General features: G+C 51.3%; 1 protein-coding gene across 1 annotated transcript in view; it reads right to left on the bottom strand.

The window, feature by feature from the left end:
* ABCC10 (ATP binding cassette subfamily C member 10) overlaps window positions 1-14,387 on the bottom strand; it is a 67,099-nt gene that overhangs the window by 36,699 nt on the left and 16,013 nt on the right. Inside the window, exon 3 of the mRNA XM_075863543.1 lies at window positions 6,144-7,401. Within this exon, the coding sequence (XP_075719658.1) occupies window positions 6,144-7,401 (1,258 nt within the window). The remainder of the gene's footprint in view (window positions 1-6,143; window positions 7,402-14,387) is intronic.

Here is a 14,387-nt window from a genome sequence, read left to right as displayed (position 1 = left end):
TATCAGTTATATTATACAGCAGTGACATCACCTCTCTCCAGATATCAGTTATATTATACAGCAGTGACATCACCTCCCTCCAGATATATTATACAGCAGTGACATCACCGCTCTCCAGATATAACTTATATTATACAGCAGTGACATCACCGCTCTCCAGATATCAGTTCTATTATACAGCAGTGACATCACCGCTCTCCAGATATCATTTATATTATACAGCAGTGACATCACCGCTCCCCAGATATATTATATTATACAGAAGTGACATCACCGCTCTCCAGATATCAGTTATATTATACAGCAGTGACATCACCGCCCTCCAGATAGATTATATTATACAGCAGTGACATCTCCGCTCTCCAGATATATTATATAGCAGTGACATCACCGCTCTCCAGATATCAGTTATATTATACAGCAGTGACATCACCGCTCTCCAGATATAAGTTATATTATACAGCAGTGACATCACCGCTCCCCAGATATATTATATTATACAGCAGTGACATCACCGCTCTCCAGATATCAGTTATATTATACAGCAGTGACATCACCGCTCTCCAGATATCAGTTATATTATACAGCAGTGACATCACCGCTCCCCAGATATCAGTTATATTATACAGCAGTGACATCACCGCTCTCCAGATATATTATATTATACAGCAGTGACATCACCGCTCTCCAGATATCAGATATATTATACAGCAGTGACATCACCGCTCTTCAGATATCAGTTATATTATACAGCAGTGACATCACCGCTCTCCAGATATAAGTTATATTATACAGCAGTGACATCACCGCCCTCCAGATATCAGTTATATTATACAGCAGTGACATCACCGCCCTCCAGATATCAGTTATATTATACAGCAGTGACATCACCGCTCTCCAGATATCAGTTATATTATACAGCAGTGACATCACCTCTCTCCAGATATCAGTTATATTATACAGCAGTGACATCACCGCTCTCCAGATATCAGTTATATTATACAGCAGTGACATCACCGCTCTCCAGATATCATATATATTATACAGCAGTGACATCACCGCTCTCCAGATATCAGATATATTATACAGCAGTGACATCACCGCTCTACAGATATCAGTTATATTATACAGCAGTGACATCACCGCTCTCCAGATACAAGATATATTATACAGCAGTGACATCACCGCTCTCCAGATATATTATATTATACAGCAGTGACATCACCGCTCTCCAGATATCAGTTATATTATACAGCATTGACATCACCGCTCTCCAGATATCAGTTATATTATACAGCATTGACATCACCGCTCTTCAGATATATTATATTATACAGCAGTGACATCACCGCCCTCCAGATATCAGTTATATTATACAGCAGTGACATCACCGCTCTCCAGATATCAGTTATATTATACAGCATTGACATCACCGCTCTCCAGATATCAGTTATATTATACAGCATTGACATCACCGCTCTTCAGATATATTATATTATACAGCAGTGACATCACCGCCCTCCAGATATCAGTTATATTATACAGGAGTGACATCACCTCTCTCCAGATATCAGTTATATTATACAGGAGTGACATCACCTCTCTCCAGATATCAGTTATATTATACAGCAGTGACATCACCGCTCTCCAGATATCAGTTATATTATACAGCAGTGACATCACCGCTCTCCAGATATAAGTTATATTATACAGCAGTGACATCACCGCTCTCCAGATATCAGATATATTATACAGCAGTGACATCACCGCTCTCCAGATATAAGTTATATTATACAGCAGTGTCATCACCGCTCTCCAGATATCAGTTATATTATACAGCAGTGACCTCACCGCTCTCCAGATATCAGTTATATTATACAGCAGTGACATCACCTCTCCAGATATCAGTTATATTATACAGCAGTGACATCACCGCCCTCCAGATATCAGTTATATTATACAGCAGTGACATCACCGCTCTTCAGATATATTATATTATACAGCAGTGACATCACCGCTCTCCAGATATATTATATTATACAGCAGTGACATCACCGCCCTCCAGATATCAGTTATATTATACAGCAGTGACATCACCGCTCTTCAGATATCAGTTATATTATACAGCAGTGACATCACCGCCCTCCAGATATCAGTTATATTATACAGCAGTGACATCACCGCTCTCCAGATATCAGTTATATTATACAGCAGTGACATCACCGCTCTCCAGATATCAGTTATATTATACAGCAGTGACATCACCGCTCTCCAGATATCAGTTATATTATACAGCAGTGACATCACCGCTTTCCAGATATCAGTTATATTATACAGCAGTGACATCACCGCTCTCCAGATATCAGTTATATTATACAGCAGTGACATCACCGCTCTCCAGATATCAGTTATATTATACAGCAGTGACATCACCTCCCTCCAGATATATTATACAGCAGTGACATCACCGCTCTCCAGATATAACTTATATTATACAGCAGTGACATCACCGCTCTCCAGATATCAGTTATATTATACAGCAGTGACATCACCGCTCTCCAGATATATTATATTATACAGTAGTGACATCACAGCTCTCCAGATAGCTGTTATATTATACAGCAGTGACATCACCGCTCTCCAGATATCAGTTATATTATACAGCAGTGACATCACCGCTCTCCAGATATATTATATTATACAGTAGTGACATCACCGCTCTCCAGATAGCTGTTATATTATACAGCAGTGACATCACCGCTCTCCAGATAGCTGTTATATTATACAGCAGTGACATCACCGCTCTCCAGATATAAGTTATATTATACAGCAGTAACATCACCGCTCTCCAGATATATTATATTATACAGCAGTGACATCACCGCTCTCCAGATATATTATATTATACAGCAGTGACATCACCGCTCTCCAGATATCAGTTATATTATACAGCAGTGACATCACCGCTCTCCAGATATATTATATTATACAGCAGTGACATCACCTCTCTCCAGATATATTATACAGCAGTGACATCACCGCTCTCCAGATATCAGTTATATTATACAGCAGTGACATCACCGCTCTCCAGATATATTATATTATACAGCAGTGACATCACCGCTCTCCAGATATCAGTTATATTATACAACAGTGACATCACCGCTCTCCAGATATCAGTTATATTATACAGCAGTGACATCACCGCTCTCCAGATATCAGTTATATTATACAGAAGTGACATCACCGCTCTCCAGATATATTATACAGCAGTGACATAACCGCTCTCCAGATATCAGATATATTATACAGCAGTGACATCACCGCTCTCCAGATATCAGTTATATTATACAGCAGTGACATCACCTCCCTCCAGATATATTATATTATACAGCAGTGACATAACCACTCTCCAGATATAAGATATATTATACAGCAGTGATATCACCGCTCTCCAGATATATTATATTATACAGCAGTGACATCACCGCCCTCCAGATATCAGTTATATTATACAGCAGTGACATCACCGCCCTCCAGATATCAGTTATATTATACAGCAGTGACATCACCGCTCTCCAGATATCAGATATATTATACAGCAGTGACATCACCGCTCTCCAGATATAAGTTATATTATACAGCAGTGACATCACCGCTCTCCAGATATCCGTTATATTATACAGCAGTGACATCACCGCTCTCCAGATATAAGTTATATTATACAGCAGTGACATCACCGCTCTCCAGATATCAGTTATATTATACAGTAGTGACATCACCGCTCTCCAGATATCAGTTATATTATACAGAAGTGACATCACCGCTCTCCAGATATCAGTTATATTATACAGCAGTGACATCACCGCCCTCCAGATATCAGTTATATTATACAGCAGTGACATCACCTCTCTCCAGATATCAGTTATATTATACAGCAGTGACATCACCTCCCTCCAGATATATTATACAGCAGTGACATCACCGCTCTCCAGATATAACTTATATTATACAGCAGTGACATCACCGCTCTCCAGATATCAGTTATATTATACAGCAGTGACATCACCGCTCCCCAGATATATTATATTATACAGAAGTGACATCACCGCTCTCCAGATATCAGTTATATTATACAGCAGTGACATCACCGCCCTCCAGATAGATTATATTATACAGCAGTGACATCTCCGCTCTCCAGATATATTATATAGCAGTGACATCACCGCTCTCCAGATATCAGTTATATTATACAGCAGTGACATCACCGCTCTCCAGATATCAGTTATATTATACAGCAGTGACATCACCGCTCTCCAGATATCAGTTATATTATACAGTAGTGACATCACCGCTCTCCAGATATCAGTTATATTATACAGCAGTGACATCACCGCTTTCCAGATATCAGTTATATTATACAGCAGTGACATCACCGCTCTCCAGATATCAGTTATATTATACAGCAGTGACATCACCGCTCTCCAGATATAAGTTATATTATACAGCAGTGACATCACCGCTCCCCAGATATATTATATTATACAGCAGTGACATCACCGCTCTCCAGATATCAGTTATATTATACAGCAGTGACATCACCGCTCTCCAGATATCAGTTATATTATACAGCAGTGACATCACCGCTCTCCAGATATCAGTTATATTATACAGCAGTGACATCACCGCTCCCCAGATATCAGTTATATTATACAGCAGTGACATCACCGCTCTCCAGATATATTATATTATACAGCAGTGACATCACCGCTCTCCAGATATCAGTTATATTATACAGCAGTGACATCACCGCTCTCCAGATATCAGTTATATTATACAGCAGTGACATCACCGCTCTCCAGATATCAGTTATATTATACAGCATTGACATCACCGCTCTTCAGATATATTATATTATACAGCAGTGACATCACCGCCCTCCAGATATCAGTTATATTATACAGCAGTGACATCACCGCTCTCCAGATATCAGTTATATTATACAGGAGTGACATCACCTCTCTCCAGATATCAGTTATATTATACAGCAGTGACATCACCGCTCTCCAGATATCAGATATATTATACAGCAGTGACATCACCGCTCTCCAGATATCAGATATATTATACAGCAGTGACATCACCGCTCTCCAGATATCAGTTATATTATACAGCAGTGACCTCACCGCTCTCCAGATATCAGTTATATTATACAGCAGTGACATCACCTCTCCAGATATCAGTTATATTATACAGCAGTGACATCACCGCCCTCCAGATATCAGTTATATTATACAGCAGTGACATCACCGCTCTTCAGATATATTATATTATACAGCAGTGACATCACCGCTCTCCAGATATATTATATTATACAGCAGTGACATCACCGCTCTCCAGATATAAGTTATATTATACAGCAGTGACATCACCGCTCTCCAGATATATTATATTATACAGCAGTGACATCACCACTCTCCAGATATCAGTTATATTATACAGCAGTGACATCACCGCCCTCCAGATATCAGTTATATTATACAGCAGTGACATCACCGCTCTCCAGTTATCAGTTATATTATACAGCAGTGACATCACCGCTCTTCAGATATATTATATTATACAGCAGTGACATCACCGCTCTCCAGATATCAGTTATATTATACAGCAGTGACATCACCGCTCTCCAGATATCAGTTATATTATACAGCAGTGACATCACCGCTCTCCAGATATCAGTTATATTATACAGTAGTGACATCACCGCTCTCCAGATATCAGTTATATTATACAGCAGTGACATCACCGCTTTCCAGATATCAGTTATATTATACAGCAGTGACATCACCGCTCTCCAGATATCAGTTATATTATACAGCAGTGACATCACCGCTCTCCAGATATCAGTTATATTATACAGCAGTGACATCACCGCTCTCCAGATATCAGTTATATTATACAGCAGTGACATCACCTCCCTCCAGATATATTATACAGCAGTGACATCACCGCTCTCCAGATATATTATATTATACAGCAGTGACATCACCGCTCTCCAGATATATTATATTATACAGCAGTGACATCACCGCTTTCCAGATCTAGTTAATAGACATACATTCAGGTACATTGAGGATTTGTACCTTGACCCGGGCATCCTTATGTTTCAGCATTTCTTTGTTGTTGTTCATTATACGGCTCGCTATGACTTTGTTGAGGGGCACCAGCACCAATGCCAGGCCCAGACCTCCTAGAAAAGCGATTCCCACCTGCTGGTACAAGAGGTAGAGTGTGACTGAGAACTGCACGGGAAGGCCCCAAAGCTCATGGAAGCTGCGGCAGAAGTTGGATATCCGATCAGAGTCTGTGCTCATGAAGTTTACCACTTCCCCTGGAGAGAATTTGGCAAGGCCTGTGCCCTCCCCACGGAGGCTCTTCTGATAGACGCTGGTAAGCACGGACGCCCGCACGGATAACATTAGCTTGTTAATCTGATGCATGAACTGATTTTGAACCAGGGCACCAAGAAATCCACTAGTAAAGAGTCCGATGGTGTACAGCACCCCCCAGCTGAGCTCCGCCTCCCGCGTCTCCATGAAATTAACCAGAAGATTCAGCAGCACGGGCCCCATGAAGGCCAGAACGCAGGAGACAAGTTTCAGGAGTCCCAGAGAATAAAAATGAGGTCCGAAACAGGTGTGCAATAGCAGGAGGAGGCGCGAGGCTCTGGGGCGACACGTCGAGAAGACGTCTTGGCGGATCGTTGCGGTTTGGAGACGGTGGGGCAAGAGATAAACATCCTGAGGGCACCGGAGTCCTCCACCTGCTCCTCTCTGCAGAAGGGGGTGCATCCAAAGATAGAAAAGTCGTGATAGCCAACTTTCACCATCCTCTGCTGGTTCCTCGCCACTGCCTGAGCAGAAGGAGGTGACGAGAGGAGAATATTCACTGTCATCATTGATGGACACAACAGTCGGAGGTCTGAGGTGATGAGGACGGACAAGAAAGGCCAAAAAATACACAACAATACAGAACAGGCGCAGACATGAGAGCGAGAAGCGGGAGACCAGCACGGGATCCACCGGTGACCTCACTGCTCCCTCTTCACACAACCACACCAGGGTAATCACCACTGACGGGGTCACTAGGAGGATCGGGATCATCAAACTCAGCGGGCCCCGGGAATCACCATAGCAGGTCTTTCGGAGGTTCAGGAGGGATAAAAAATGGGTGAACCAGGCGAAGCAGGAGACACTTCCAGAAAGAACCTCGAGGTTGGTGGTGACTTCACGAGGAAAAAGAGCTCCAAGGACCAAATCAGCAACAATAAGACATGAAATGAAGAAGGAGATGAAGATCCGGCACAACCACGCGGGACTAGGGGAGCCAGATATGCCAAACCTGCAAGACAACACGAGCAGTCACGAAAGAGACCTCAGACCTCATCATGGAGGGGGCGCCGCTGCTCTGCCACGTAAACACGGCTACCCTCTCAGTGAACACAAGCTCTGCCCTACCAAATACCATCCTAGTTAATGCCATCCAACTCAACCCTCCACCGCCGCCCTCTCTACTCAACAGGACCTTTATTGGTCACCGGTGAATATGACCTCCCTCCTCTCTGTGGTGTACACGACCTCCCTTCTGCCTCCCTCCTCTCTGTGGTGTACACGACCTCCCTTCTGCCTCCCTCCTCTCTGTGGTGTACACGACCTCCCTTCTGCCTCCCTCCTCTCTGTGGTGTACACGACCTCCCTTCTGCCTCCCTCCTCTCTGTGGTGTACACGACCTCCCTTCTGCCTCCCTCCTCTCTGTGGTGTACACGACCTCCCTTCTGCCTCCCTCCTCTCTGTGGTGTACACGACCTCCCTTCTGCCTCCCTCCTCTCTGTGGTGTACACGACCTCCCTTCTGCCTCCCTCCTCTCTGTGGTGTACACGACCTCCCTTCTGCCTCCCTCCTCTCTGTGGTGTACACGACCTCCCTTCTGCCTCCCTCCTCTCTGTGGTGTACACGACCTCCCTTCTGCCTCCCTCCTCTCTGTGGTGTACACGACCTCCCTTCTGCCTCCCTCCTCTCTGTGGTGTACACGACCTCCCTTCTGCCTCCCTCCTCTCTGTGGTGTACACGACCTCCCTTCTGCCTCCCTCCTCTCTGTGGTGTACACGACCTCCCTTCTGCCTCCCTCCTCTCTGTGGTGTACACGACCTCCCTTCTGCCTCCCTCCTCTCTGTGGTGTACACGACCTCCCTTCTGCCTCCCTCCTCTCTGTGGTGTACACGACCTCCCTTCTGCCTCCCTCCTCTCTGTGGTGTACACGACCTCCCTTCTGCCTCCCTCCTCTCTGTGGTGTACACGACCTCCCTTCTGCCTCCCTCCTCTCTGTGGTGTACACGACCTCCCTTCTGCCTCCCTCCTCTCTGTGGTGTACACGACCTCCCTTCTGCCTCCCTCCTCTCTGTGGTGTACACGACCTCCCTTCTGCCTCCCTCCTCTCTGTGGTGTACACGACCTCCCTTCTGCCTCCCTCCTCTCTGTGGTGTACACGACCTCCCTTCTGCCTCCCTCCTCTCTGTGGTGTACACGACCTCCCTTCTGCCTCCCTCCTCTCTGTGGTGTACACGACCTCCCTTCTGCCTCCCTCCTCTCTGTGGTGTACACGACCTCCCTTCTGCCTCCCTCCTCTCTGTGGTGTACACGACCTCCCTTCTGCCTCCCTCCTCTCTGTGGTGTACACGACCTCCCTTCTGCCTCCCTCCTCTCTGTGGTGTACACGACCTCCCTTCTGCCTCCCTCCTCTCTGTGGTGTACACGACCTCCCTTCTGCCTCCCTCCTCTCTGTGGTGTACACGACCTCCCTCTTCTGCCTCCCTCCTCTCTGTGGTGTACACGACCTCCCTTCTGCCTCCCTCCTCTCTGTGGTGTACACGACCTCCCTTCTGCCTCCCTCCTCTCTGTGGTGTACACGACCTCCCTTCTGCCTCCCTCCTCTCTGTGGTGTACACGACCTCCCTTCTGCCTCCCTCCTCTCTGTGGTGTACACGACCTCCCTTCTGCCTCCCTCCTCTCTGTGGTGTACACGACCTCCCTTCTGCCTCCCTCCTCTCTGTGGTGTACACGACCTCCCTTCTGCCTCCCTCCTCTCTGTGGTGTACACGACCTCCCTTCTGCCTCCCTCCTCTCTGTGGTGTACACGACCTCCCTTCTGCCTCCCTCCTCTCTGTGGTGTACACGACCTCCCTTCTGCCTCCCTCCTCTCTGTGGTGTACACGACCTCCCTTCTGCCTCCCTCCTCTCTGTGGTGTACACGACCTCCCTTCTGCCTCCCTCCTCTCTGTGGTGTACACGACCTCCCTTCTGCCTCCCTCCTCTCTGTGGTGTACACGACCTCCCTTCTGCCTCCCTCCTCTCTGTGGTGTACACGACCTCCCTTCTGCCTCCCTCCTCTCTGTGGTGTACACGACCTCCCTTCTGCCTCCCTCCTCTCTGTGGTGTACACGACCTCCCTTCTGCCTCCCTCCTCTCTGTGGTGTACACGACCTCCCTTCTGCCTCCCTCCTCTCTGTGGTGTACACGACCTCCCTTCTGCCTCCCTCCTCTCTGTGGTGTACACGACCTCCCTTCTGCCTCCCTCCTCTCTGTGGTGTACACGACCTCCCTTCTGCCTCCCTCCTCTCTGTGGTGTACACGACCTCCCTTCTGCCTCCCTCCTCTCTGTGGTGTACACGACCTCCCTTCTGCCTCCCTCCTCTCTGTGGTGTACACGACCTCCCTTCTGCCTCCCTCCTCTCTGTGGTGTACACGACCTCCCTTCTGCCTCCCTCCTCTCTGTGGTGTACACGACCTCCCTTCTGCCTCCCTCCTCTCTGTGGTGTACACGACCTCCCTTCTGCCTCCCTCCTCTCTGTGGTGTACACGACCTCCCTTCTGCCTCCCTCCTCTCTGTGGTGTACACGACCTCCCTTCTGCCTCCCTCCTCTCTGTGGTGTACACGACCTCCCTTCTGCCTCCCTCCTCTCTGTGGTGTACACGACCTCCCTTCTGCCTCCCTCCTCTCTGTGGTGTACACGACCTCCCTTCTGCCTCCCTCCTCTCTGTGGTGTACACGACCTCCCTTCTGCCTCCCTCCTCTCTGTGGTGTACACGACCTCCCTTCTGCCTCCCTCCTCTCTGTGGTGTACACGACCTCCCTTCTGCCTCCCTCCTCTCTGTGGTGTACACGACCTCCCTTCTGCCTCCCTCCTCTCTGTGGTGTACACGACCTCCCTTCTGCCTCCCTCCTCTCTGTGGTGTACACGACCTCCCTTCTGCCTCCCTCCTCTCTGTGGTGTACACGACCTCCCTTCTGCCTCCCTCCTCTCTGTGGTGTACACGACCTCCCTTCTGCCTCCCTCCTCTCTGTGGTGTACACGACCTCCGCTCCGCCTCCCTCCTCTCTGGTGTACACGACCTCCGCTCCGCCTCCCTCCTCTCTGGTGTACACGACCTCCGCTCCGCCTCCCTCCTCTCTGGTGTACACGACCTCCGCTCCGCCTCCCTCCTCTCTGGTGTACACGACCTCCGCTCCGCCTCCCTCCTCTCTGGTCTACACGACCTCCGCTCCGCCTCCCTCCTCTCTGGTCTACACGACCTCCGCTCCGCCTCCCTCCTCTCTGGTCTACACGACCTCCGCTCCGCCTCCCTCCTCTCTGGTCTACACGACCTCCGCTCCGCCTCCCTCCTCTCTGGTCTACACGACCTCCGCTCCGCCTCCCTCCTCTCTGGTCTACACGACCTCCGCTCCGCCTCCCTCCTCTCTGGTCTACACGACCTCCGCTCCGCCTCCCTCCTCTCTGGTCTACACGACCTCCGCTCCGCCTCCCTCCTCTCTGGTCTACACGACCTCCGCTCCGCCTCCCTCCTCTCTGGTCTACACGACCTCCGCTCCGCCTCCCTCCTCTCTGGTGTACACGACCTCCGCTCCGCCTCCCTCCTCTCTGGTGTACACGACCTCCGCTCCGCCTCCCTCCTCTCTGGTGTACACGACCTCCGCTCCGCCTCCCTCCTCTCTGGTGTACACGACCTCCGCTCCGCCTCCCTCCTCTCTGGTGTACACGACCTCCGCTCCGCCTCCCTCCTCTCTGGTGTACACGACCTCCGCTCCGCCTCCCTCCTCTCTGGTGTACACGACCTCCGCTCCGCCTCCCTCCTCTCTGGTGTACACGACCTCCGCTCCGCCTCCCTCCTCTCTGGTGTACACGACCTCCGCTCCGCCTCCCTCCTCTCTGGTGTACACGACCTCCGCTCCGCCTCCCTCCTCTCTGGTGTACACGACCTCCGCTCCGCCTCCCTCCTCTCTGGTGTACACGACCTCCGCTCCGCCTCCCTCCTCTCTGGTGTACACGACCTCCGCTCCGCCTCCCTCCTCTCTGGTGTACACGACCTCCGCTCCGCCTCCCTCCTCTCTGGTGTACACGACCTCCGCTCCGCCTCCCTCCTCTCTGGTGTACACGACCTCCGCTCTGCCTCCCTCCTCTCTGGTGTACACGACCTCCGCTCTGCCTCCCTCCTCTCTGGTGTACACGACCTCCGCTCTGCCTCCCTCCTCTCTGGTGTACACGACCTCCGCTCTGCCTCCCTCCTCTCTGGTGTACACGACCTCCGCTCTGCCTCCCTCCTCTCTGGTGTACACGACCTCCGCTCTGCCTCCCTCCTCTCTGGTGTACACGACCTCCGCTCTGCCTCCCTCCTCTCTGGTGTACACGACCTCCGCTCTGCCTCCCTCCTCTCTGGTGTACACGACCTCCGCTCTGCCTCCCTCCTCTCTGGTGTACACGACCTCCGCTCTGCCTCCCTCCTCTCTGGTGTACACGACCTCCGCTCTGCCTCCCTCCTCTCTGGTGTACACGACCTCCGCTCTGCCTCCCTCCTCTCTGGTGTACACGACCTCCGCTCTGCCTCCCTCCTCTCTGGTGTACACGACCTCCGCTCTGCCTCCCTCCTCTCTGGTGTACACGACCTCCGCTCTGCCTCCCTCCTCTCTGGTGTACACGACCTCCGCTCTGCCTCCCTCCTCTCTGGTGTACACGACCTCCGCTCTGCCTCCCTCCTCTCTGGTGTACACGACCTCCGCTCTACCTCCCTCCTCTCTGGTGTACACGACCTCCGTTCTGCCTCCCTCCTCTCTGGTGTACACGACCTCCGCTCTACCTCCCTCCTCTCTGGTGTACACGACCTCCCTTCTGCCTCCCTCCTCTCTGTGGGGTACACGACCTCCCTTCTGCTTCACTCCTCTCTGGTGTACACGACCTCCGTTCTGCCTACCTCCTCTCTGGTGTACACGACCTCCGTTCTGCCTCCCTCCTCTCTGGTGTACACGACCTCCGTTCTACCTCCTTCCTCTCTGGTGTACACGACCTCCCTTCTGCCTCCCTCCTCTCTGGTGTACACGACCTCCGTTCTGCCTTCCTCCTCTCTGGTGTACACGACCTCCGCTCTGCCTCCCTCCTCTCTGGTGTACACGACCTCCGCTCTGCCTCCCTCCTCTCTGGTGTACACGACCTCCGTTCTGCCTCCCTCCTCTCTGGTGTACACGACCTCCGCTCTACCTCCTTCCTCTCTGGTGTACACGACCTCTGTTCTGCCTCCCTCCTCTCTGGTGTACACGACCTCCGCTCTACCTCCCTCCTCTCTGGTGTACACGACCTCCCTTCTGCCTCCCTCCTCTCTGTGGGGTACACGACCTCCCTTCTGCTTCCCTCCTCTCTGGTGTACACGACCTCCGTTCTGCCTACCTCCTCTCTGGTGTACACGACCTCCACTCTGCCTCCCTCCTCTCTGGTGTACACGACCTCCGTTCTACCTCCTTCCTCTCTGGTGTACACGACCTCCCTTCTGCCTCCCTCCTCTCTGGTGTACACGACCTCCGTTCTGCCTTCCTCCTCTCTGGTGTACACGACCTCCGCTCTGCCTCCCTCCTCTCTGGTGTACACGACCTCCGCTCTGCCTCCCTCCTCTCTGGTGTACACGACCTCCCTTCTGCCTCCCTCCTCTCTGGTGTACACGACCTCCGTTCTGCCTCCCTCCTCTCTGGTGTACACGACCTCCGCTCTGCCTCCCTCCTCTCTGGTGTACACGACCTCCGCTCTGCCTCCCTCCTCTCTGGTGCACACGACCTCCGCTCTGCCTCCCTCCTCTCTGTGGTGTACACGACCTCCGCTCTGCCTCCCTCCTCTCTGGTGTACACGACCTCCGCTCTGCCTCCCTCCTCTCTGGTGTACACGACCTCCGCTCTGCCTCCCTCCTCTCTGGTGTACACGACCTCCGTTCTACCTCCTTCCTCTCTGGTGTACACGACCTCCCTTCTGCCTCCCTCCTCTCTGGTGTACACGACCTCCGTTCTGCCTTCCTCCTCTCTGGTGTACACGACCTCCGCTCTGCCTCCCTCCTCTCTGGTGTACACGACCTCCGCTCTGCCTCCCTCCTCTCTGGTGTACACGACCTCCCTTCTGCCTCCCTCCTCTCTGGTGTACACGACCTCCCTTCTGCCTCCCTCCTCTCTGGTGTACACGACCTCCGTTCTGCCTTCCTCCTCTCTGGTGTACACGACCTCCGCTCTGCCTCCCTCCTCTCTGGTGTACACGACCTCCGCTCTGCCTCCCTCCTCTCTGGTGTACACGACCTCCCTTCTGCCTCCCTCCTCTCTGGTGTACACGACCTCCGTTCTGCCTCCCTCCTCTCTGGTGTACACGACCTCCGCTCTGCCTCCCTCCTCTCTGGTGCACACGACCTCCGTTCTGCCTCCCTCCTCTCTGTGGTGTACACGACCTCCGCTCTGCCTCCCTCCTCTCTGGTGTACACGACCTCCGCTCTGCCTCCCTCCTCTCTGGTGTACACGACCTCCGCTCTGCCTCCCTCCTCTCTGGTGTACACGACCTCCGTTCTACCTCCTTCCTCTCTGGTGTACACGACCTCCCTTCTGCCTCCCTCCTCTCTGGTGTACACGACCTCCGTTCTGCCTTCCTCCTCTCTGGTGTACATGACCTCCGCTCTGCCTCCCTCCTCTCTGGTGTACACGACCTCCGTTCTACCTCCTTCCTCTCTGGTGTACACGACCTCCCTTCTGCCTCCCTCCTCTCTGGTGTACACGACCTCCCTTCTGCCTACTTCCTCTCTGGTGTACACGACCTCCCTTCTGCCTCCCTCCTCTCTGGTGAATAATATCTCCCATGTCCCTCCCAGAACACTTCTCTACAGACAGTCAAACTAGGGCGATACAGAGGGAGTCAGTCAGTAGGTGGAGCGTAGAGAGCCATTAGCATGGAGCCAGTCAGTAGGTGAAGTGTATAGAGTGCTCTCATCTGAGAATCAATCAGTAAATGGGGCTATCACCTGGGAGTTAGTCAGGAG

Source organism: Rhinoderma darwinii, chromosome 4 (assembly GCF_050947455.1).
Source record: "Rhinoderma darwinii isolate aRhiDar2 chromosome 4, aRhiDar2.hap1, whole genome shotgun sequence".
Classification (NCBI taxonomy): domain Eukaryota; kingdom Metazoa; phylum Chordata; class Amphibia; order Anura; family Rhinodermatidae; genus Rhinoderma; species Rhinoderma darwinii.
Note: the sequence above shows the minus strand (reverse complement) of the source record. Positions and strands in the feature narration are given on the sequence as shown.